Source organism: Rhodnius prolixus, unplaced genomic scaffold (assembly GCF_049639745.1).
Source record: "Rhodnius prolixus isolate KJV_2025 unplaced genomic scaffold, Rpr scaffold_3, whole genome shotgun sequence".
Taxonomy (NCBI): Eukaryota; Metazoa; Arthropoda; class Insecta; order Hemiptera; family Reduviidae; genus Rhodnius; species Rhodnius prolixus.
The window spans coordinates 29640676-29668296 of NW_027411603.1; the positions used below are offsets into that span (position 1 = coordinate 29640676).

The window sequence follows — 27621 nt, forward strand, 5'->3', positions numbered from 1 at the left end:
TATCCATGTTTCATCCACAGTGACGAAACGACGCTTAAAGTCCTGCGGATTCTTCTGGAACAGCTGCAAACCGTCCTTGCAACACTTCACACGATTTCGTTTTTGGTCAAGCGGATAGCTTTGTCATGACCAAATGTTGATGCGAAATATTATGTACCCGTTCATTCGAGATGCCCACAGCACTAGCAATCTCACGCAACTTCACTCTTCTGTCATCCATCACCATATCATGGATTTTATCAATGATTTCTGGAGTAGTAAACTCAACAGGGCGTCCAGAACGTTCAGCGTCACTTGTGCCCATATGGCCACTCCGAAAATTTTGAAACCACTTATAAACTGTTCTAATCGAAGGTGCAGAGTCACCATAATGTTTATCAAGCTTCTCTTTAGTCTCCTGAGGCGTTTTGCCTTTCATAAAGTAGTGTTTAATCAACACACGAAATTCTTTTTCGTCCATTTTTTGAAAATCACTCGACTTCCTCGATTCAAACGAATGCCAAACACAAAGAAATAGACCGATCTGGCTGAAACTTGGTGTGTGTTCTTCCAAGAGATGCTACTAACTAAACATAACCTCGATACACGCCAGTGGTGCTATCTCTCTGACTTTGCACGGACTTTTCAAACGACCCTCGTATTTCTAAAAGCTAGAAGTAGCACTGCACTCATAGATTTTTTATAGTTTTAGCTCATTTTTTCGGGAAAAAAAGTACGTTAAAAATGAACACGTATAATTTTGAAATCGACTATTTTTAGTGTAAAGCGTAAATTCAAGTAAATTTAATTACGTAAGAGAAAGCCGTTGTGTTCACACCATTTTACGATTGTAGATTGTGATCAGATTAAGCCGTGTTTGAACCAAATGATTTAAAATTGTCCATTTTAATTGGGCAATTGATTTTTCAAGTAATTCTCTAAAAACATCTCGTATTTTAAGTTTTAAAAAATGAATATTGTAAACAATATACTTGTAATTTTTGTTTATTCTAACAAGGGTTAAAATTGTGCTCTTTTTTTTAAATAAACATTTTTAACTGCATCCCTGAAGACTTGCTTTATTCTAGCAGTCATATGAAGCCACAATTTCGTGGTGCATTGCTTCTTTCCATGTTGTTTGAAGACTTTTAAAATTTTTAAATAGCCCAAGAGATAAAAAGTCTTATAGGGAAAGATGGGATAAATGGTAGGACACTCAACGTCACCGCGTAACATTCTAGAAACGTACCCCTTAAAATGTCCTTTGATCTTTGAATATATATTTAAAACTCTTAAGAGCTAAACTTCCTCACTCTAAGGTTATAAATAAGGAATAGAGCAATGGTTCCTGGGTGTTTTTATGAAGAAACGTTTTCCTCGGCCAAAATCTTTTTTATTTTTATTTTTATAAAACTGAAATAAAAGTTTGGCGAAATAATATAGAAGGCCATTGATTTTCTTTTTCGGTCGTAAGCGATGTCACACTCATTTTCATAAATTATTTCATAAATTAATGTGAAATCATTTAAAATTAATGAATTTTCATGGGATCCCATTTGAATTGGTTGGTATATAATTAACATGATTTATTTTAGCAATGCTCATTTTTAGTCAAAATATAAACAAGGTTCGCAGTAATTTAGATCGCCAGAATTGCGTACTGCCAGGCCATCCGAAATGCCATTATCGTACAGAAATGACATACAGTGGTGTACCGATCTGTCAAATGTTTTCTCACTCTATCTTTGCTAATTATTCCATATTTGAATTGCGCAGTTCAGCTATATCTATTTATTTGGATCATGTTGATTAAAGTATAACGAGCATTGGTCACTGAAATTGGTTATCTGCCTAACGAGCAAAATCTGGTCCTCATCTGCATTGTATGTAATTTAGAAAGGTTCTCACGTGTGGCAGTCAACTATAGTTACAAAACTTTTTGAAAAAGTTGTATTAAAACTGTCCGGTAGGACAGTTGTATAATGGTTGATCGTCAAAAACTGCATGAAAAAGCTAAAAGTTGAAAAACACCCAAACTTTGACAATTTTTTTCTCTTTTTCTATAAAAGATAAAATTCCCAAATTTTCTTTATAATATAGGGCAAATCCTCCTTTATAGCTGTAATTTTTTTGCAACAGCATAGATTAAATAGATTTAGAGAAATACGTAGCTGAAAATGGGCAAAGACGGTTCTTGTTCTTGTTGTTCTTCTTGTTATCTTTTTTTGTAAACAACGTAGCGCCTAAAAGCAAACGCGTGAACTGATTTTCATGAATGAGGTGTCACTCGATTCGGAATTTGATATAGATGTGCGTTTTGGGTGTGACAAAGCATTGCATGCAATAGAAGAGGAGTTAGCCCCTCTTATGTAAGATCCCCCCACTTTTAAAATTTATTACTAATAATAACTGTGTAAATCTTATCCTGATTTTGATAAAATTTGGTAGGATGATGGGGTTAGGGTTCCCCTACAAGTGCCGTCCTAGACCTACTAGCGGGAAGTATTGCAATCGTTTCAAATTATAGACGTGAGAAACCTGTAATTCCCTGTAATTTCATTTTACAATTCTAAAACATTACCTATGCACAAAACATACAAATCCCATAAATACCTACAGAGGATTGTAGAAGTACCAACTACTTTTGTCATGTTCAGGGACTGAAAATTATTTATTTCCGGCATATCGGATGCCTGCACCGATTGTAATATTTGCACATTGGAAGGGTTAGACCAGTGGTTCTTAACCGGTGTTCCGCGGAACACTGGTGTTCCGCGAATGTGGTCCAAGTGTTCCGCGAAATTTTAATTTTAAACTTACTAATATAGAAGAGGAAATGAGGGTAGCTCTATCTCAAATCAGACCTGATATTGTTCAAACATGTAAGAATCGCCAGCCACATATTTCTCATTAAAAGATTTTTTTGTTTTTTGTTATTTGTAGCAACGTACTTTTATGTTCATTGTTTGATTAATTCCATTTTCAGAATGTATTTTTTAAAACTATGTAATAATTTATCCTTTTTAATTTTAATTAATACATATATCTTTTTTGAAAATTATATTCGATTTTTTATTATTCATTAATTTTAAGTTCTTGCTAAATACCGAATTTCAAATTTTTTAATGTTAGTGTTCCGCGAGAAAAATATTACATAATTGTGTTCCACGTCTTTGAAAAGGTTAAGAACCACTGGGTTAGACAAATTGGAAGAAAACCTGAAAAACGTTCCATTACAAAAACATTTATAAAAGCTAATTTTACTGAAGGTCCTTAAAGTTTTTGAAGAATATAAAAGTTCATCAGCACCTCAATAGATCACCAGTCCAATGTCGGGCTTAACTTGCTTCACTAATTCGCAACGTTATTTGCTCTAATACTCATTACCACGCACTAAGAATAACTAAAAATATTAACAATTTCAGTACTTTGGTGAAAATTTAAATCGATTTGGTTTAGGAGCAATGAAATAACATAAAACACACAAACTTAAGTGCCCTTCATATGATTCTATCTTTTTTGTTATTCTTCCATTTTGTAACTTACGAGTACATGCCCATTCCTCTAAAAAAAAAAAAAAGAACATGGTACAGGCTAAAAGGTTAACCGGCTTTTAGCCAAACAAAGTTGTGAAAATAGATAAATAGAAAGATGCTACTTGGGCGTTAAAGTGATGAATAAATAACGCTGAATAGTTGGCTGTTGAAAATAGATGTTATTTTAGAAGCGGTTAAGTGAAAAAGAATTGTCGATAACTGATGACTTTACATTGTCAAAATACATTCACTAGATGCATTGTTAAATAATTGTTTCCATTGCTTTTAGTATAAACTCAGCTTTGCAAATATTTTCAGCTTCTTTGACCTACACATTATTGGTATGCATTTTTTTTTTTTTACGCGTTTGTAGGTGAGCTAATTTTTTTTTTTTTTTTTTCGGCGCATCGACTTCTTGGTCATTAGCGCCTAGGTGAGCTATTATTTTTAAACAAGTTTCTGTATTTTGTTTCTTTTCCATTCATTTGTTATTTTTTTGAAAACCAAGTTAAAGGCTTCAGGCATGAAAACCAAGGTTAAACAATGATGTCTTCTCGAGAAAAGACTATACTCTTTGCTTGTTCAAGGCTTTGTTTGTTCGAAAAATGAAAGCAACGTTTTGCAGAAAGTGTTTGTTAATGTTGTTTTTATGGAAGGGGATGTACACTTACTTGGAGGGGGTAAGAGGAGTAGTATTTCTACCCCTCTATTTCGGGCAAGGGTTTAGGCAGGATTTGTTCCTCGGGGAAGATTAGTGGCGCCTAATTATCCGGCATTCCAATCCTTCAAACATCCCTAGAGATAGATCTTGAGTGAATACACCCTCCTTAGTGCACTCCTAACCATTGCTTTGTAGAACCAGTTTTAGAATATCTTGGAATGGCTTTGCAACAAGGGATCACCCGGGCGACTATATCTGACTACTAGCTTCCCTCTCTTCCTAAAAGTTCCCTGAAGTGGTTTTCTTTGATCTAGAGGAGTTATGCTTAGAACATCTAGTAGCAGTTAGTTCTTCTTGGAGAGTCTTGGTGCTACAAGCCGACGAATGATCTCACAGTGCATTGTATTGGGTGGTCCGGAAAATAATGCAGTATTATGGTTTTAAAAGTAAAAAATCCTTCTTCTTACATCATACACCTATCCCACCATGTGCGGTACCTTGGAATGTACCTAGACAAGAGACTTACCTGGAACCCCCATACGAGACTTAAACGTACCGAACTAAACAAACGATACAAACTTCTAGCCAGACTACTCGACAAACGCTCAAAACTCTCACTATAGAACAAACGACTACTCTATACAGTTCTTCTCACACCAATATGGACTTACGGACTCGAACTTTACGGAACAGCTAAAAAATCAAACATCAATAGACTGCACAATCTAAAATTCTCCGCCACATAGTAGACGCTCCATTCTATGTTAGTAACCACACAATCCATACAGATCTCCAAATTCCACTCATCTCTGAACTTGCCAAAATCCGTTATAAAAATTTTCATCAAAATCTCTCATTTCATCCCAACCCTTTAGCTGCAAACCTGTCTACAACTACGCTACCCTCCAATCCTCGAAGACGGCTGAGACGCCGTTGGCCCCGTGACCAACTGGGTGACTAATGGCGGCCGTCACTGGATGGCCGTCATTCACGTTTGACACGTTAATTGTTTATACATTTATCGCATTTACCTATTGTACCTTGTGGGTACAGGTGTAAATTACATTAAAAGGATAAATAAAAAAAAAAAGTAAAAAATAAAAATTAATAATTTATAACTATTTTTATTAAACGAAATAGCCTCCATTACCTTCTATACATTTCTGCCAAAATGTGGGTAAATTTTACATACCCCCTGTATAGAATTTGAAATCCTTAGAACGTATTTTCTAATGTTCTTTGGTCAATAAGTTTTTAATTTTGTAAATAGCGGTCCAGGAGTCTAAGAAAAAGGAAATCAGTAGGCGAGAGGTCCGGTGAGTAGGGCGGGTGTGGCAGAGTCTCATAGCCAAGCTCCAACAATTCACGGTAAGTCAAACGAGAGATATGTGGCCGAGCCGTTCTCATGCAACAGAATGGGCTCCTTTCGATTGACTAAAGATGGTTTCATTATTGCCAATTTCTGATGCATTACGTCAATTTGGTTACAATATGATTCGGCATTGATGGTTTCACCAGAATTCAAGAAGCTGTAATGAATCAGACCAAATGAAGCCCACCAAACAGTAACCATCACCTTTTTTTTTTTTTGATGATTTTTGAGGGCTTTGGAAAATATCGTGCTGCTTCTCCTTTGTCAAGCCACTGTCCAGAGCTTCTGCTGTTGTCGTAGAGGATCTACTTTTCATCGCAAGTCACAATCCAGGGCAGAAAATGATCGCTGTTGTTTCGGCAAAGAAGTTGCAGCACAACTTTTCATACCGGCTGATCTTTTTGGCGGTCGTTTAATGTGTGAGGAACCCAACTTTCAAGTTTTTTCACCTTCCAAATCGCCCTGAGATGGTCATCGACGGTTGATTTGCTGACTTCGAGTCAGATTATGGGTCTAATAAGTGATGTGACCCTGCACATTGTGAGAGAAATATGCAGGAAACTTCTGTACACCTAGCTGACCAAGATGCCATTATCCAATTATGACACCTAGGAATCCTGGAGAAGGATATACTCTTCCTACAACACTCTTAGATACTATGATTTCATAGATATTTTGAGCTGGAAAGGGCGGTGTAAGGTTTCGCCAGCACCAGTAAGGGGCCAAATATACTCTGAAAGTCGCATCATCGCGCTTAAATTAAAAAAAAAAAAAATCATTTCCCCGAAAATCTGTAAAAATAATTTGCTGCTAAAAAATGATCAAAAGATTCGCAAGCATTAATGTAGCGTTAGATCAATGTTAGCTTCTGCAACAAAAATCTAAAGCCTCAATTAAATTTAAAAATTTGAAATCGCATAAGATAGTTCATTTTGTGAAAATCGCAAACATCATTAAAAGTTAGGTTTTGCATTTTAGTCGTAATCTCTGTAAAAAAAAAAAAAACTCACTTGGAATGTACATACTAAAGTGAAGAGAGACAGGAACTAAACCGACGTTACAAAACTGCTCTCACGATTACTTGACAAAGCTCTAGACAACAGAGTGCTCATCTATAGCACTATACTATTCTCATTCCCAGTATCACCTCTATGCTGATGATTTTCAGATTTATCTATCCTTTTCCCCGTCGGATTTGTTTGAAGCTGTATTTAAACTTCAAGAAGACCTCAATAATATCTTAGCATGGGCTACGAAGAATAAGCTTATCCTGAAGGTAGAAAAGACCAAAGCAATTGTTATTGGCTCCTCTTCCTAATCTTTTCCTTTATAATATCCCAATAAAATATTGTTCCTCTGTGAAAAACCTTGGGATCACTTTCGATCAAAACCTATCCTGGAAAAACCATGTTTCCCAAATCTCTCGTCGTTCCATCCATATCCTTAAGCAGTTTAATAGTTCCCGTCACCTTTTTCCCATTAAGACCCGGCAACTCCTAGTTTCCTCTCTTATATTCCCCCATTTCGACTATGGTTGTTTAGTGTATGGCGGTCTTTCTGGTGATATTGAAGCTAAGCTTAAGCGCCTCATGAACTGCTTCATAAGATTCATTTTCAGCATTTCCAGAGACTCTCGCATTTCGCACTGCTACGATGAGTTGAAGTGGCTTTTTCCTGTCTATCGCCGCCAATATTTTTTGGCTTCTTTCCTTTTTCAAGTCATCCAGTCTCAAAGGCCTTCCTATATTTTTCAACTCCTTAAGTTTAAATCCTCCATCCATTCCCGTAACACTAGATCTCGCTCATCTGATCTCTATATTCCCTCTCACCGTACCTCATCTTTTGACAAGTCCTTCCTAATACGTGCTACCTCTCTCTGGAACTCCTTGCCTTCATCTGTCCGCCATGCTCCTACCCTATCCATCTTTAAATCCCGTCTATTCAGTTATCTACTTTCTATTCAGCTTCCTCCAAAATTCTAATTTTTTAATTTATTTCCTTAATTTCTGCTATTTTATTATTTTATTTTTACTTTTATTTTCACTTATTATATTTTCACTTTTTGTAAATACTTATTTATTTATTTATTTTCTGTTTAATCACAGGCCAAACTGTTAAGGCCTCTATTTGTTCCTGTATTTATTCTTAGGGGACAATTGTCCCAGAATAATAAATTTCTTTTTTATTTCTATTTCTATACTGAATCCTTTATGGACTTACGGAACCTAAGTTTGGGGCTCCACGAAACGATTTAATTATCATCGATTAAAAACACCCAAACCAAAATTCTTCGCAGTATCACTAATGCTCCAGTTTACGTTTCTAACAAACCATTCACAAAGATCTCGGTGTTCCTTTTGTACGCGACCTCATCACATCTCGGTACAAACAATTTCATATCTCTCTCTGTCTCTCCACTACAATCCGTTAATCCAAGAACTTTCTTCCCACTCCGTTCCTGGGAATCCCAACAGAAGACTGAGACGTCGGCGGCCAAGAGATCTACTGATGGAGTAAAATTGATGTACAATTTTTCCTTTGTAAATATGTAAATATCCCTCTCTGAAGAGAAGTCATTCAGTCACTATTCTCACTCAGCGCTATTACTATTGCTAATTACTCTCATCTCGCTCAACTCAAGTTGTACACTTTTCCCCTATCACATTCACCATCTATCGCCTGCATATTTCTCATTCCTCACTGCTTGGCAATATCTCGGAGGGTTGTCAGTGGACAACTGCTCCACTCTTGGCCTCATCTTTTCCTTTCATCATATTTACTAGATGCTAATTTTGCAGTTGTACAAACTCTTATACCTGTAGTTACTGCGACCTATTTGGCCATACGGCATCGAAGTATGGGGATCGACTAAACTTTCCAATTCTTTACGCATCCAGACTTTACAATCAAAAATACTACGAAAACTACTTAACGCTCCGTTCTATATTTCTAGCCTCACCATTCATAATGATCTCAACATACCTTACTAACACTAGTTTCTTAAAATTTCATTCCTTTACAGCAGCTCATCCTATTCATTTAATTGAACCCTTATCTTCTTCCACATTACCAGGCAATCCTCCAAGAAGATTGAAGAGAAGATGGCCCCGCGACCTACTCTCCTCATAAGAGCAGTATAGTGCATCTATTCACGTTAATGGAGTGTCGCCACTGGGTGCCTTCTCCAATCTTCATTAATAATCAAGACATATGTTACATCGCATTTGCCTGATGCAACAGCCGTGGCAGTAGCAAATTTATAAAAAATAAAAAATTTATGAATACCATCATTCCATTTAAACGCGCAATTTAAAAATGCTATATTTGAATATAATAAATAAAAATGAAAGGAAGGAAATGAAAGTAGCATAAAACAATTCAAACCCAAAAAATAACAGTAGGGCATTAAGTCTGCTAGCGTTCCCTATATATTATCTGCACGACGTATGTAGGTAGTCATGAGAACTGAAACTAGGATAGGGATTTACCTGTGTGCTTTGTTTTAGGGATGAAACAGGGCACTTTTTAATCGTGCCACATATTTCTCTTCTCCATTAATACCAACTTAGTCAAAACAAAACAAAAAAAGTAGAGGAAAATGCTAAAATAATAGTTTTTCGAGTTATAAAAGATTTCTTTATTGCCAAAAATATGTTATTTATGTGGCAATGCTTAATAATTGTGGTATGCTTTATCAGATCACATATATTTCAAGGTGAGGTTATGTTGGTACATCATTATAACTATGATTATGGTTCTTAGCAGAGATCTGAAAATAAATATTGCGATCTGTGAATCGAAATAGGTACCAAATTCTTATTAACTGGATACCAAATTCTTTTTGTCAGTGGAGAAAACTCTGTTTATCAATTATTGCTAACTTTAGCTTGTTCTTTACTAAGGTAATGAGATGAATAATGTAAGAAAATATAGATTTGATTTCTTATTCTGGAGCGCAGGGAAAGTTTGTATTAATATTTTTCAAACACCCATTAATTGTAAGTTCACTTCAGGGTGGCCAGGAATTGAAAGAAGCGCCCTATTATCGGTTTCCACGTTGACCATTCCTGATCTTGATGGTTCCTCATAGAACGCCTTCGAAAATATATTGTACCCAGCCAAGATATGTTAGATTTTTCTTGAACTGTGCTGCCATAACAAAGAAATTCCCATTCTATTCGCTTTAATTTTGTTCCCTATTCTTCTAAAAGTCCGAGAAATGGGATTTCAACTATAATTGCTTATTATTTATGACTTTATATGTTAACTGAAGTTAAATTAAATTTGAATTTACCTTTATGAGAAGAAAGTAGACAATTTGCTAAAATATTTTAAATGTTTACAAACCAAAAACAAAAAAGTGTTCACGTTTATTCACTTACCTTGAATGTTTGAATTTAACTTAGGCTGCTCAAAGAAGATCAAAACTCACTCTGAACAACAAAAGACTTACATATGTAAGTATATTAAAGCCAGTCTGGGCTTATGGCATCGAACTGTGGAGGTTCAACCAAACGCTCAAACCTCCAAAAGATCTCGTCCTTGCAATCTAAAATTCTTCGCTCTATAGTAAACGCTCCTTTCTACGTCACCAATCAAACCATTCACACAGACTTGAACATGCCTTTCGTGCAGCACAAGTTGCAAAAACACGATACACAAAATTCCATCTTAACATTCAATCACACCACAGTCCACTTGTACAACATCTATCTTCCAGAACATTTCCAGACAACCCGTCTAGACGTCTTAAATAAAAGACAGTCAGCCTCGCGATCTCCTCTCTGATGAAGAGAGTCAATAGAATGTAGAATGTTATTGGAGTGTTACCGCTGGGTAACTTCTCCACTCTGATATGTGTGATATGTTGCTTATTGTTACCCTTGTTGCTTTAACGCAAAATGCGTTGATTGTAACTAAATAAATGATTTAAAAAAAAAAAAAAACTAGCTGCTACATAAAGATCAAATATATTATAAGTTTTTAGGACAAGCGAACTGTTTTTTTTTTTTTAAAAAAAACTGGTTGTCCATCTAAATTATTATGTTCTCCTTAACTTCAGCTTCCGTTTTTCTAATATTTTAACTTACAAAGATCCAAAAGACTTAGTTTGGATAATGAGCAAAGTTATATTCCATTTTTAATATACTTTTCCGAAAAGTTTTCTGCCAACTCTAATCATCCAGAGTTGAATTCCTTTTAGTTGAGTGGAGTTTTTAATGCTTTTCTCCTTACAATTGTTCAGCTTACTAATTTTCTTTCCTTGCTTTAATCAAAGTATTTTAACTTAATTGCAAGAAATAATTAATTTTTAACTTTTAATAATAGATTTAAAAAAATTCAGATTGTTTAAAATTTTAATTTATGAAATGAAGTAGTACTTTTTCTCGATTAATTTATAAAATTACCTGTGGAAACTTTGTAATTGAATTAGATGAAGCTTTCCTTTTTTGTCTACAGTTTTCTTAGCAAGCGAATATTTATTATCTAATTTATTATGTTTTGGGGATCATTTATTGGTGAAGCAAAATCCTTGAACATTGATGGATAGGAACTACTAGAACTGTAACTAACTACCGCTCAGTACTGGGATTTTGATCGGAAATCCTTCTAAAATCTTAAAAACCGGTGCTCTGATCTTTGGTTTTGGACTAGTGCTTAGGAAACCTGCTAAATATCTTACTACACTACCTTCTGAACCGCAATCCAAACTACTATAACATTCCTGGGCTGCTTGAGATACTCTGAATTATTAAGAAACGAACTAAAAATAGATGTCTTCAAGTTTTTATATAGGGTGTTCAGCATAAGACTACCGTAACTTCGGGAGGCGATTCTGGGCATAATTTGCAACAAAAAATTCCATATAAACTATGGCTCGATTCGGCTCCGTTTTTGTAGATATTTTTAATTTTATATTTTTTCATGGTACTACTACTTTTTAGCAAACTGTTGCCTATATTTCTCAAACTATTAAAGCTACAGCACTTTTAATAAGCTCATTAGAAAGAAGGTTAAATTTCCTTTTGTTGCTATATTTCTTCTTTTTATTTGATTGTATTATTTATAATGTAGATTTTATATTTTTGAATATAGTTCTTAAATAAATTAATTATTAAATTACACGTTTGCAAAAAATCGTACTGGATTTGATGATTCTGATCAGTTATATTCTTATGGTAGGTGAATTCCTCTCATAATGCCGACGCTGTTTTAAGCCCTACTTTTTTGCAATTAATCACAGATTTCTGCCTCAATTATTAAAATAACCCCTATGCATTGTATACCTTTCGAAAGGTGATTGTATGTAGATGTTTTTCATGAATAGTGCACGTTTTTTACATACATAATATTTTTGAGAAAAATGAAATCTTAGGAAAAAATGAGAAACTTGCTATTCCTTATGTTTAAACCACAAAGTAAAATACTTAATATTATTATTTTGGAATACAAATTAGCTTATTTAAAAGGAAGTTTAACATTCTTTCTAATGAGCTTATTAAAATTGCTGTAGCTTTAATAGTTTGAGAAATATAGGCAACAGTTTGCTAAAAAGTGGGTAACCCTTGAAAAAACATAAAATTAAAAATATCTATAAAACGGAGCCGAATCGAGCCGTAGTTTATATGGAATTTTTGTTGCAAATGATTCCAGAATAGCCTCCCGAAGTTACGGTAGTCTTATGCTGAACACCCTGTAGAGTCCTCCTGCTAATACATGTGCCGTTACACTACACAAATCGATTAACTACACTTTTTGAATTCTCTCTTAAGTTTAAGTGACAAAGCACTTGGTTCAGTCATACTATTTAATATTTATAATAAAGTTGCCAAACAATCAAGATAAACAGGGAAGGTATTAGCGGTTAGCGTATTGGATTCTTGCACAGAGGTCCCGGGTTCGAATCTAGCTGCTGGCCTCTTATATTTTCTCTTCCTAGAATAGACAGTTTTGTCTGTAACGAGAGAACACTGTGCGGAGGCCGGCCGAGCACTGAACAAAGCTCCGGGAGCCAATAACTTCCTATGTCGACGCGCTTTAAAACATCAAAGGAGTAAAAAATAAACATAAAGATTAACACCACTAAAAGACGAAAATTTGATGACCATTGAATAATAAATAATTTATTACAGAAGCCATTTTCATTAACTCTGGGCTCTAATGTAAATCGTTGCAATAATTCAACTCAAATTTAGTAGCTGGCGCTGAATAATAACGGTAAATTTATTTGAATTTATATTTTATTCAGGAATTATAAAAAACAATCTACATTATTTCATCGCATTTCGCCATTTTTTGTTTTATGAAGTTATGTATTGAACGGTTTATTTAATATTCTTTGACTCTGTTTATTTATAAAGTCTTAAGATTTGTGAATTCCTTCATGAAAGTTATTCTCTAGCTGTATTATTAAATTCCTCCAATCGGTTGTGATGAAATCAACCATTTTGTCTGAGGGCATCTTTTACCTAATAAGAAAGAAAATATAATGTAATTTAAACATTTGATAAATATTTATTGAGATATTTAGAACTGATAAGAGCAATAGATGAATACAAGAGATTAACTGAGAATTGAGAAGCTTGCAGGCGATAGATAGGGAATGAAATGAAAGCTTATGCAGTAAAAGTTTATGGAGATGAGATTTAATAGTAGGATAACTGCACTTAGAATTTAACTTTATGAGAAGAAAGAGAAGGATTAATTATATATGCTAAATGTTTACAACAAAATAATAATAATAAGTTCATTTTCATATCCTCAATAGACGCCTCTGTCACAGTGTAGGATTTCCTGTAGAGAGAGTTCTCGAATTGAGATATTGTTTTAGAGCAGCGTTTCCCACCAATGGTACGCGAAAAATAATCAATAATGGTGGTCATAAAAAAATTTAAATCATAAAAATATCATAGAAACAGTTTTTCCTATAATACATAAAAATTATTTTAATTAATAAATTAATTTACAATAAAGTTGTTAATATGTACACGTAATAAGGTTAGTCTATCTTAAGATATACGAGAAAATCGGGAAAATATAAAGCACATTTTAACAGGATTAAAATTGTCTTTTATGGAGTATTTTCCAAAACCCGAAAACACAAATGATAATTGGATTTCAAACCCCTTCTGTGAAGAAAATTTTGGAAAAGCTACATCATTATCAATAAAAGATAAAGAAAATTTAATAGAATTATCATGTGACAGAACTTAAATGATAACTATGTAAAGATCTGCTTAAAGAGACGGATTGTAATGAGTAAGCTCTATCCAAGCAACATTAAATTTAATTGGTACTTTCAGGTAGTTGAATGCTTAAAATATATTAATTTATAAGATTTGGGAAAAAATGTAATAATCCTAAAGAAGAACTTTGTAAACTAATTGATACTTTTGAACAGAAAGATCTGTACGCAATTTTTAATTATTAAAACTGTCCGGTAGGACAGTTGTATAAGGGTTGATCATCAAAAACTGCACGAAAAAGCGTTAGGTTTAAAAACACCCAACTTTGACAATTTTTTTCTCTTTTTCTATAAAAGATAAAATTCCCAAATTTTCTTTATAATGTAGGGCAAATCCTCCTTTATGACTGTAATTTTTTTGCAACAACCCAGATCTGATAGGTTTCGAGAAAAAAGTTGCCGAAAATGAGCAAAAACGGCTTTTTCAAAAAATGTTCTTGTTCTTGTTCTTGTTCTTGTTCTTCTTCTTGTTGTTGTTGTTGTTGTTACCTTTTTTGTAAACAACGTAGCGCCTAAACGCGCGAACTGATTTTCATGAATGAGGTTTCATTCGATTCGGAATTTTATGTAGATGTGCCTTTTGGGGGTCTCGGCGCTGTACATCGAATGGGAGAGGAGTTAGCCCCCTTTATGTAAGGGCCCCTCTAAAATTATTATTACTAATTACTCTGTAAACCTTGGCCCGATTTTGATAAAATTTGGTAGGATGATAGGGTTAGGGCACCCCTACGCAACATTAAAGTAGCGATCAGCTCTTACTCTTGTTAAGGGGAAGTATAGCAATCGTTTCAAATTATCGACACGTGAACCGATTTTCATGAATGAGGTGTCATTCGAATCGAAATTTTGTACAGTTTTGCACTTTTAAAGTCTCGACGCTGTGCCTCATAAGGAGGGGAGTTTGCCCGACCCAAGTAAGGCCCTATCTAAAACTATTATTACCAATATTTCCATAACGCTTAGTCCGATTTTGATAAAATTCAGCTCGAATAAGTGGTTAAAGCTCCTCTACCTTGCCGATTCTCTTGCTCCTACTAAGAGGAAGTACTGCAATCGTTTAAATTATCAATGAGTGAACCGATTTAAATCAATGAATTGTCGTTCGATTAAAAAATCTTTGCCTCTTTGCCTTTTAGGGAGAAGTACTGCAATCGTAGTTTGTTTTTCTTACTCCTCTTAAAAGGAAGTACTGAAATCGCAGTTTAATTTTGTTACTTAAGTACAAATACCTTCCTATTTTATTCAAAACGTTTTCTCAAAAAAAAATTGTTATTGAGGATGGTTTGGGCACCGCAACTATAATCATTCCTTAAAAAGATCTCTCCAGTGGTAGTTACGGTTCCGACTTAACACCTTATCGGATTATAATGATAGAATTGCTTATTCCAAATTTTAAAAAAATCTGTAAAGCAGATATGTAACTTTGTAAAATAGACAAAAAGGAAAATCAGTCCAAAAGGTACAAAAATCTCCTTAACAAAAACTTACAGTTTAAAAAGTTAAGTATAAGGGTTGATTGAACGCCAAAAGGTACACAAATCAGCAAGTACCCAAAATTTCATTTATACTTCATTGATATTATTTAAGTAATTTTACTGCATTAATTTTCATTCATATTTTTTAAAATTTTTAGATGTCACAGACCCTTATGCTGGCCAGTTCATTCATTATATTTTTTTGTTATAATTTTGATAAAATGTATAATATATCTTCGTTATTAAATAGGTACTTTATTTTAGATTTATTCCAAATTATTCTTCTGATTTATCTTTAATATGCCCTTTATTTTGAGCAGGCACATATACATGCATGTTAAAGTAGAAAAAGACTAAGAGTCGGCTACTGTTTAAATTAGAATCAATATTTTTGGATTTAAAACAATATTTCTGTCTTGAATTCGTCTTACCGAAATATTCGTGAGCACAAATAACACACAGTTAATAACAAGTAGATTATTCAACAACAATTATTCATTTCTCAATTGTAATTTAATTTAGTCCCCCTAATTTTACTTACAGTTAAATACTGGAATAATTAGCTGTCCTAAAAATAAGCATATCATATTTTTTTAATATTACACATATACAACATTGTGGAAAGAATATCTAGATGGAGAATGTAATTGAAGAAAACTATATTATTTGCGATAAAGCCAGATAATTATTACCTATTATTATAAACGTTTGACTACTTTATAAAATAACAATTACTTTAATCGAAGAATGAACTTAAACCGACGATTTTTATTGAAATATAAAAATTAATAAATAAAATAAACAAAATCATTGATGTAAGTTGGTGTAAGCATTTTTTAAAAAAGGTTTTGAATTTTTTAGACTCATAATTTTTTTTTTATATAACGTTTTTCTTTTTAACCTGTAATTAATAGTTTGATTATTATAAATAACTAGATATTACAGTCAATCTACAGTGCTACTTGAACAAATATTTTGTAGATGAAAATGGCCAGCATAAGGGTCTGTGGCATCTAATAAATTTTAAAAAATATGAATGAAAATTAATGCAGTAAAATTACTTAAATAATATCAATGAAGTATAAATGAAATTTTGGGTACTTGCTGATTTGTGTACCTTTTGGCGTTCAATCAACCCTTATACTTAACTTTTTAAACTGTAAGTTTTTGTTAAGGAGATTTAAAAAAGTTTTAAAACTAAGATTTTACACTTTACAAAGTGAACATGAACTTGAACTCCTTTTGTAACAGATACATTGCATCTCTATACAATTAAAGATAATAATAATAAAATAACACATTCGGAATAACAAATATCACGAAATACAATCATTTTTACGAAGTGGTACAATTTAGCATAATTTACTAACAGGTGGTACGCGAGCCAAAAAAAGGTTGGGTAACGCTGTTTTAGAGTGACTAAAGAATAATGGTGCGGTATAAAGTTGTGGAACAATGAAATTTTCGTGTGGATAGGCTTAATTGGAAACATACACTGGAGCATAGATGATTCTTGCAAAAGATTTTAGAGTTTAGTTCGTAATCGGCCATAGTTTGAACGCTTGGTAGAGCTCCCTAGACTTCTATTCCTCAAGTCCATCAAGGAGTTTCGCTACAGTTTTGTGAATAATAAATTAATTGTCTAGAGCTAGAGTAAGATTAGGAACGTTTGTCGAGTAATTGTATAAAAGAAGTTTGTATTGTTTCTGTCTCTAGAGTTTAGTGTTTCGAGGATTCCAGATGATTCTTTTTGTTCAGATGGTTCTTTAATAGCGAACTTTATTAAAGAAAGAAGGAATCTGCCATTTAGAAGCTCTGGAGAGAGGCTTTCCGAATTAAAATTGTCCGGTAGGACAATTTTACAAGGGTTGATCATCAAAAACTGCACGAAAAAGCGTAACGTTGAAAAACACCCAACTTTGACAATTTTTTTCTCTTTTTCTATAAAAGATAAAATTTCCAAATTTTCTTTATAATATAGGGCAAATCCTCCTTTATAACTGTAATTTTTTTGCAATAACCCAGATCTAATAGATTTTAAGAAAGAAATTTGCTGAAAATGAGCAAAAACGGCTTTTTCAAAAAATGTTCTTGTTGTTGTTGTTGTTGTTGTTGTTGTTGTTGTTACCTTTTTTGTAAACTCCTTAGCGCCTAAACACGAGAACCGATTTTCATGAATGAGGTGTCATTCGATTTGGAATTTTATGAAAATGTGCCTTTTGGGGGTCTCAACGCTGTACATCGAATGGGAGAGGAGTTAGCCCCCTTTATGTAATAGTGGTGATGTGATAAGCATTTCTCTGAGTTATTTCCATTTTCTAATCCATTCATCAAGAAAGCTAAGATGGAGCTCTAGCGTGTTAACAGCTCGGGTTGGTAAGAATATCGCTAGTGTGTATTATAAATTAAAAAAATGGATAAAAAAAATGTTGGTTTAGTTCTTTTTAGTAGAATAGCTTGATACAAATTTACAATAAATTGGAGTTTAGAGTTCAGGTGCGAAGAAATAAGCCTAGTTTGGCCCCTCATACTAGATCCAAGTTACAAGCTATATTGATGTCAATGAGTTGACAGTGATGCCAAAAAGGGATTTACTCCTTTTACGACGACATCTTTGGTAAGTAACTTAGTTTCCTGTCGTTTCCCTTGCCCTATCCAAAACTTGCGCCCTTTATTTCAAGATGTAGCCCATGTTACTACTGGAAGCTACAGTGTTATCTTTCTAACATGTACAGCTGCTTTCACCAGTCAACCTAGTGGTTTTTCATCAGTTTTTCTTCACAATTTGCTCAGCTTCTTTTCTATATTTTTCTCTCTCTTTCTATAGAAAATCTCTTTTTCTCTCTTGTGAAATTTAATTTCCCAGACTGCTTTGGATTAATATTTCAATTCAAATCCTATTTCATCCAGCTAAGAATCTTAATCAAAAAGGATGTCTTACCATTTTTTTACCCTTTTGTTGTATACTATAATAAAATTTTCGTGATCATAATCGCGCAGAATAGATGAATAAAACCATGGTTTGTAAAGATTCACGGAATCCCAAGTATTCAGTTCAAAGAATTTATTACTACTTATTTTAATAAATTATTATATTGAAAAGTTTGATTGCGTTATTCGAGATTATTCTACAGAAGAAATATTAAAGCACATTTAATTAAAAATCGCCTTTTTATTTAATAAACCAGATTTTTTGTAATTCAGAAAATGGGATGAAGCTGTCTGTAGTTAGAATGTTGTTTTTACATACTAAGCATCACACTGAAAATATGATAGATTAACATCTAAATCAGGTAACACGAGCAGGTTATTGAAGTAGGAAATGGAGGCTCTCCCTTGTTATTACTACAATGATCTACGAATTTGCAGTACAGTTTGAAGATTAAGATATAAAGACAGTTATAGATTGATGGCATCATTTATTGGTAGTGAACAATACCTTAAATATAATTGTAATATCAAATATATTAGAATTGGGGCGCCACGGTAGCCGAACGGTTAGAGGCGAGACCAGTAAAGCTAATATGTATTGTAGTACTGGGTTCGATTCCCGGTCTTAGGCCTTGGATTTTATTTAATGGTTAATAAAAGAAATTTACAGTAAAGTACGTTTGTTATTCGCATCCGTCCACGACACCTAATTGGAAAAGTCTTCGTGCTTTTAGATAAATTTAAAAATAATCGTAGATATCTTTATTCTATCTTACAGTACCTTAGCATCGCTCCTTCACCAGGAATCGAACATCCCTATCTAACAAAATTTATAATATAAATGTAAAAATTTAAACAAATTCAGGCGTCATGGAGGATATTTTTTGACTTATTAAAAAGAAATCTTTTTCTTTTTTTTAATATACTTCTAAATTAAAGATATGTATAAGCAAAAAGTTTTAAGTAGTAACTTTATTAAAACAAATCTTTTTAATTAAGAAATTATTTTATAAAAAGAGTACTATTAATTTTAAATAAATTATTTAGATATATTCTTTGTTTTTTGTTTAATTTTGTATGGTTCAGGTTTTAGGCGCCACGGTAGCCTAGCGGTTAGAGGCGAGACCAGTAAAGCTAATATGCATTGTGGTACTGGGGTTCGATTCCCGGTCTTAGGCCTTGGATTTTATTTAATGGTTAATAGAAGAAATTTGCAGTAAAGTATGTTTGCAAGTCGCCTCCGTCCACGACACCTAATTGGTAAGTTGGACGTTAAGCCCCGCCTGAAAAAATAGGCCATTACTTTACCAATTAAGTTTAATGTTGCTTGGATAGAGCTTACTCATTACAATCAGTCTCTTTAAGCAGATCTTTGCATAGTTAACATTTAAGAACTTAAATGTTAAACAGAACTGTCACATGATAATTCTATTAAATTTTCTTTATCTTTTATCGATAATGATGTAGCTTTTCCTAAATTTTCTTTATATTTTTATGTATTATAGGAAAAAATGTTTCTATGATATTTTTATGATTTTATTTTTATTTTTATGTCCGCCATTATTGATTATTTTTCGCTTACCAACAACCAGCAACTTGCATACCACAGGTTGGGAAACGCTGCTCTATCAAACCGTAGCATAAGAACTGATCCAATTTAAATCAAGTTTACTTCTTATATACTTTTGCTGTAGTAAATATTACCAACAAAGTGGTAATTCACAGAAAATACTTTTGTGAAAAAGTGATTTTTACCAATAGGTATTTGTGTTTTTATATATTTTCACTAGTGGCTTGCAGTGGCTACTGTAAATGGTGAAAATATACTCTTACCACGCTAAGTATTGACATACTAAGCACACAAATAAAGTAAATTAGCCGAACACACGGTTAATAATGGATAAGAAACCAATTACAACCATGTTAGTGTTCTTCGCTAAGAAAATATATTAGGAAAAACGTTCATTTCTGGAAAGTAAATAGAATTAGTTTTACAAACGAACCAGAATTGATTAATTACAGAAAGCAAACTCTAATTCTTCAAGCTTTGTTTCTGAATTTGCTGCTGCCTTCATCCTCCAAATCTTTTTCTAATTTTAAGGGTTATTTGTTTTATAAATCAAGCCTTTATTCTCTAGAAGTGTATCCATCTTGCCACTAGATTTTAATTAAACATTAAATTATCACACGAAAGAAACCTTCCATTCTGGTTAAATATCTGCTTTTTCTTTCTCTTCTGTAGCTCTAATCCACATTACTGAAAGGTGGAATTTCTCTTTCATTAGCAAACTTAGCAAGTTACTTATTATTATTATCGCTTGCTACAACGTTCTCCAAACTGTGAAACGAAGTACCTTGTGAAAATCGCAAGGAAGCACAACTTCTATCAGAAATATACAGGATGACCAAAGTTATATGCTCCACCCATTTTTTTTTTAAACGGCGGGAAATTCCGAAAAAATAAAAAACACGTATTTAATCATTTTTAGTCTAGTTTATTTTCAGTGATTGACCCATTTTTTTAAACCCTTGTATCTCGAGATACAGCATCCAACTTTGTTTTTTCAAATGGAACGTTATAATTTTTTGTTGCATATTTTTATAGTATTTGAGCTCCTAAAAAAAAACAAAAAAATTTTTTTTGGAAATCGGTTAGGTTTTTCAAAAGTTATGGTAATTTAAAATATGAAAAAAACAATTCAGTTTACTGTCAAAATTACGTTATTTTTTTAAAGTATCTGTTCATACTGAGCACAATCAACGAATAGGCAAGCCAAAACTCTGGACTCCCACGCTTTGCTTGTAGGAGCACTTATGGTGGCAGAGTCAAGATCTAGGCAGGCAAAAAAACAACCTGAACGTCGAATAACACTAGCCTGAAGAGCTATAGAAGAAGTATTTTTAGAGATAAGTAGAAGATAGAAGATATGTTCTGAGCAATTCACATGCTTGAATCAATATTACACTATAATAAGTAAGACTATTTTTTCTGTGAAGAATTTTAAATTGTTTTTTGATCCATTAATTGATGTTTAAGAATAGTATTTATAAAATTAATCTTTTCAAAAAATGCAGAGGGGAGACGATTTTCATTGTGAACTATAAGGAATACAGAAATGTTGGAAACCATCCAATAGCTTACTATTAGTGACTCTGTGTTACAGCCTGTCATAACTGTGGATTACAGCATTGTTCTTTTGATATATTAATAGTTAATGCAAGGATTTATCGCGTTTATATTTAATTCAACGTAATAATAAAGCTCTCTGTTAAACCAACAAAGAGAAATCAAAAGGAAGTTAAATCTTGAATAATAAAAGGCGAATAGCTAACTATTGCAATTTTAAACTGAAAAGAAGGTAACCCTAAAGAAAACTGAACCCTTTACAAATTTATTGTCGGACACATCTATGGGGGTCTTTTTTGGTTGTTAACATTCTCTTGTGGAGAGTATATTTTCCTACTCTTTAAAGAAGATCCTATGAGAATAGTCTACCTTTTTGTCTTTTGAATCATAGAAAGTCTTTTTATTTATATGCTCTCTCATCATGATGTTGCATCACAAGAAGAAAACAGTTTTAATACATTACCGTAAACCGGGGTTATTTTGGACAATTGTTCCCAGTTTTTTTTTTGTTTTTTTTTTTGTAATAAATTGGCCAATAAGATAAGATAAGATTCTAGTAGGGCGGCCCTTAAGGCGTACGCCACTGCGACCCCTTTGGATCTATTGTGGCTCCCCCACTCTAGAGCTCACCCTCCAGACCCGTCCGTTTAATTATATTCCTAATTCTGGAGAGCGACTTTTGGGTAAAGCTACAGGTCTTGGTTTTCCTCCCCGAAAAGTAACAACCTTAGCCACACGAGCCCCTCAACACGTGACACAAACACGTGCAGTGCCGTTTCCTCCTCTTCCTGACAGGACCTACAGAGGCTATCATCTGCCAGGCCCATGCGATGCATGTGTTTTCTGAGCCTGAAGTGGACAGTTAATAGGCCTACAATCATTCTTATAGCCCCACAGCCTTGACGGATTAATTCTGCTGTGAGCCTTGGCGAATAGCCCGTTATGAACTCCTTCGCCTGTCTCTGCTCTGTGTTGGCAAACCCCACCTCTCCTGAGATCTAGTCTGCAACCATAGTTTAATAGCCGCAGTCTTGAGACACTTGGAGACCCCAAAATAGGGCTCCGGGAGTCCTATTATAATTGTCCATAGCATGAGTTGTCCTAGACATTAAGTCAGAAACTTGGCAAAAATAAATAATGACTAAAATTGGCAATATAGTCTTTCTTCCTTTTGGATTAATAAATCAGTCACTCAAAACGATAAACAATATTCTACAGTAGTCTTTCTTCCTTTTGGATTAATGAATCAGTCACTCAAAACGATAAACAATGTTCTACAGTAGTCTTTCTTCCTTTTGGATTAATAAATCAGTCACTCAAAACGATAAACAATATTCTACAGTAGTCTTTCTTCCTTTTGGATTAATGAATCAGTCATAAAAAACGATAAACAATATTCTACAATAGTCTTTCTTCTTTTTGAATTAATGAATCAGTCATAAAAAACGATAAACAATATTCTACAGTAGTCTTTCTTCCTTTTGGATTAATAAATCAGTCACTCAAAACGATAAACAATATTCTACAGTAGTCTTTCTTCCTTTTGGATTAATGAATCAGTCACTCAAAACGATAAACAATGTTCTACAGTAGTCTTTCTTCCTTTTGGATTAATAAATCAGTCACTCAAAACGATAAACAATATTCTACAGTAGTCTTTCTTCCTTTTGAATTAATGAATCAGTCATAAAAAACGATAAACAATATTCTACAGTAGTCTTTCTTCTTTTTGAATTAATGAATCAGTCATAAAAAACGATAAACAATATTCTACAGTAGTCTTTCTTCCTTTTGAATTAATGAATCAGTCATAAAAAACGATGAACAATACTCATTATTGATAAAGATGTATGAAATATAACATTTTTATAATATTTTTGTTTTAAATTATTCAATTTCTTGTACTTATTACACGGGAAAATTAACTTGTAAACAAGGAAATTGCCATTAGAGACTCGATCTTGATTGTTCTTGATGGCGGAAAACATACATTATATCTTGCTGGTATGTTAGTTTATTAAATTAAGTACCGTAATCGCAAACTTTATGAAAAGTCAGGCAGTATTCAAACTAAACTTATAGAGCTTATGTTTTGTTTAAAGTTTATGCAATTTACTTAAACCTTACAAGTTTAACATTAACTTCGTGTGATGTAATGCCCTAAAGGCCTTGAATAGCAATTAAACTCTTCAAAGATAATAGGAGGGGATTCAATGTTTGAATTATAAGACGAAAATTTGACAAGATTTAAAGTAGGTGATTTCTATTACTACTTTGTATCTAATCCAACATCAAATAAATAAGGAAGATCTTAAGACTTGTTTAAAATTAGGAAAATTCTTTTTTACTCGATTACTTAACTAATAAAACGCTTCTCTATTATTTATCTTCAAAAATATGTTCAACATAAGAACAAGATTATTTGCGATGTTTAATAAGTTCATAAGTTTTTTTCATTTTTGTACATATTTTTTTTTTTATGATTACAACTTTATTGATTTTTGACCTTGTACAGACTAAACTATGTACACATATTTAAATAATGTTTTGTCAAACTCAAACTATATGAGACCATGAGTTTTCACAGGACTGCTCTAAACGAAGTTAAAAATAAATTATTTACTTAAATCGATTTTGTAGATCGCTAGATCTGAAAGATAGTTAACGAATAAAATACATACGTAACTCTGATTAAGAATATATTTAGTAGTTGCAATGTATTTATTACCATAGATTCATTACAAATAAAATTTTTAAGTTCAATAATTTTGTATACGTATTTTTTTAAAATATAAATTCGACTAATAAGGATGCTGCAAACCTTGATTATTCAGTAGTTTTTTGTTTAAATCTAGTTAGAATCTTGTTTTGCTTTCATCTTTTTAGCTTTTATTCTTATATTTTTATTATATTATGAGTTTCACTGTTACTTTTCATATTGTGTTTGAAAACTCGCTATTTTTCTTTGATTAATTTATATTTATATCTCAAGGTGGTAAACATGTAGACCAGTAAAAAACCAAATATTATTACCCCTTCAATTCCAGTATGTCCATAATATGAAGAACGGAATTCGTTAATTCTAATTAATGCAATATCGCCTAAGGACTTTATTAAAAATATTATACCAAAATTCAATACCCTTAAATTTAATGGCGATTGTGTGTATACGAAAACATTTAAAGCTACCACAGCCAGCACATCTGCTATGGATAGTAAAATATATTGGGGCAAAGTCCACAAAAAGTGCAAATTGTTTGGTGGTACCAGTTCATAATTTCTTATAGTAGTTACCCCATTTTCATACATAATTAGGCGACTGTAAACACCACCGTTAAGTAACGGCTCTGAATGAGGTATTTGCACATTGTTAATAAATAGATCATAAATACCGGTTTCAGGCAGATGGAACCTTGTTCGCCCATCTCTTGGTGGTATTTTCTTTATCAATTTCATTGTTCTATTTTGTTTTTGTAATGTTATAGTGCCATTACCACAAGTTTTGCTCGCACAATAGAAAAATACTTTTGGTCTGAACATAAATCTTGGTAATATTTTATCATAACCTTTAACTTTTATTATTTCGTTTTGGAAAATTAAACATGTAGCGGCTTTATTACTAGCTATTCTAATTACAGCGTGCCATTCATTGCCTGCTGGACCTTTAACATACATTACTCCTTCCATTTTGTCCCCTCCTAAACGAATGAATTTTTTCATTTCGTAAGGTTTCATCTTTTCCAAGTACACTGCATTGAAAGATGATGTAATAAAAACTTCATGAGGTAATGTATTGTAAATACGCAGTATGCTGGAATAAGTTGGTCCAATTATTTCAGAGGTTCCCCTTTCAATGATTGTACATATGCCAGTCGACCATATATATGCTAAGCCTAAAAAGAAATAGCCTAAACCGATAAATTTTAACGGTGTATTTAGAATATTTTTTGTATAAAAATAAGGGAAAATATTAAAATGTGCGATTGGTAGTAGAATAATATTTAACAAGGAGATAATTGCTCTTCCTTCGAATGGATAAACTGTAAAATTTGATATGGACACATTTAATCTATAAAACTGATAGAGCCAATTCGAAGTACCCCGTTCTTGGCGAAAAATGATCAGCGGTACCATTGCGAGTAGCATGCATAACATACAGAGTTCATCCTTTGTATCTTTCATAGCCTTTTCGCCATCAGGTTTTTCAGTTGCTTTCCTTTCTTCGGTAACAGTAAATTTAGTTTCAATTAAGTGCCAAGCATATTTGAAAGTACGTGATACTACACCTCTTACATATTGTGGCCGATGGAATTTAGTCATGTTTATAAGTAAGTACATGACAAATATGTAGCCGGCAACCACACCGACAACCAACAATAACGGATTTGTCCTTTTTGTTAGACTTGTTATCTCTATTACGGATAGAAATCGTTGCAATATGGATGCTATTACAATTGCAAAATTTTGTAGCCAAAAATGTATTGTAAGAAATAGATAAAATTGCTTTATCTGTTTTGGCAAATGAAATTGTTCACATAATACTACAAAATAAGTGGCCTCACCAAAAAGTGTTGTATTTAACATAGTATTTGAAAAGTTTCTCCAATTATTTAATTCAATTTTTGAAAATGTAGTCGTTCTTAGTGCTAAAAACAAATGTGATGGAATGCAAATGGATGTAAATAAGGAGAAACTGGTCACAGATATGGTATACTTATCTATGCATGTGATGGCAATAAATGCGCCCAATAAATTCAAAAAACCTCTTAATGCGTCCAAAAATATAGTTAAATTTAGCTGACTTTCTTCTTCTTTTTCAATGATCTCTATCATTCTTAAAAGTTGTTGAGGTAAAATTAATTCTGGTCCAAATACTTTCATAAATGCTTCCAACATCAGCGCCCACCAAACCATTTTAGGAAATCCTTTGGTAGCCGCTTTGATTGTATTAATCATTGTAGTAGTTACCGAAACAAAATCAATTGTTCGTTAATAACAGATGATTTCTTCTCAAAAATGTTTTTAATTATTTACAAATATTTGGATATTGTATTTTTTATATTGTAAAAAACATTTTGAACCTTGTTTTTTTGCAAATTAAAACATGGTTAATTTTTTTGGTGAATGTAAAGAATAGTTACCCGGAGGTGTGGCCTAATTCGAAGTGATTCTGATTCGCTGTTACTATAGAACCCGCCATATTCAAATATAAATATAAAACTATTTCTTTATTTTATATTTACATTTAAATCTGGCGGGTTATATTGTAACAGCGAATCAGAATCATTATTTAAGATTGATAATTTTATTTAAACCCCCCTTTATGTGGGGGCTTCGCCCCCACACCCCCTGATTTATTCTTAATGGGGGCTTCGCCCCCCCCTAACCTACCTAATCACCCTCAATTTTTTAATTTGTGTCACAAGATTCATTACAATAATTACACAGAACAACACAAAAGAAACTTACCTTATTCTGTGGAGTCCTTTTCCTGAGGAGAGTATACTTGGCGGACTCCCTCCAGAAAATCCAAACCAACATCCATACAAAATTTTAAAACATTCATTACTCCATCCTCACTCACACTACATTCATGCTTTAATTTAAAAAAAAACTGCAAATTTAAAACGCTCATGCTCATGAAGTTACAAAGAAAAAGGCACCTCAAGTCACAAACAGGGCACTCGCGGGAACTGATAATACATTAAAAAGGAAGCAGTTGCTATGCAGTAAGTGTACTGCGCATGCGCGCGAAACATAAGAGTTACGAAATTCGCACAATCCGAAACAGTTCATTGGCGGGAAGTAGTTTAAAAACTCAACGGTAAGTGCGCTGTACTGCGCATGCCCTAAAAATAATCAGGCCACACCTCCGGGTAACTATTCTTTACATTAGCCATTTTTTTTTTTTTTTTTTTTCAACTGTAAACCATTTTGCGATGCCACAATTTCGGTGCGATTTATTCTATATTATTCTAGTTTAAATGCGAGTTCGCGAAAAAATTATGTTACAGCGGAGGTAACTGCATACGATTAACCTGTTTTTTTCGAAAAAAAGATAGCGTCTTTCTTAAAGTGTTCTATCTCCTACCATACTATGTAAAAGGAAGGAAATATTTTATGTCATTTAGAACATTTTCTAAATTGAGGTCCTAATAAACGGAAATATCCGTTTTGATTGAGGTGGTCTAAAATTTAGTTTTTACAAATTCGGGTGTATAATGATAATAATAATAATGTCTTTATTAAAATATAAGTAGTAAAAGGCAATCATAGTGGGTGACCCATCATTTAA

At 33.0% G+C, this 27621-nt stretch overlaps 2 protein-coding genes across 7 annotated transcripts in view; one reads left to right on the plus strand and one right to left on the minus strand.

The window, feature by feature from the left end:
• LOC141452295 (uncharacterized) overlaps window positions 1-27621 on the plus strand; it is a 592044-nt gene that overhangs the window by 372677 nt on the left and 191746 nt on the right. The gene's annotated exons all lie outside the window — the stretch shown is intronic.
• Window positions 23931-26440, minus strand: LOC141453132 (peptide transporter family 1-like). The gene has a single exon (XM_074125904.1). It carries the CDS (start codon window positions 26280-26282, stop codon window positions 24282-24284), a length of 2001 nt encoding a protein of 666 aa, XP_073982005.1. The 5' UTR covers window positions 26283-26440; the 3' UTR covers window positions 23931-24281.

Coding starts and splice junctions, on each gene's coding strand:
- LOC141453132 (XM_074125904.1), bottom strand. CDS start 26,282: ATGATTAATACAATCAAAGCGGCTACCAAAGGATTTCCTAAAATGGTT.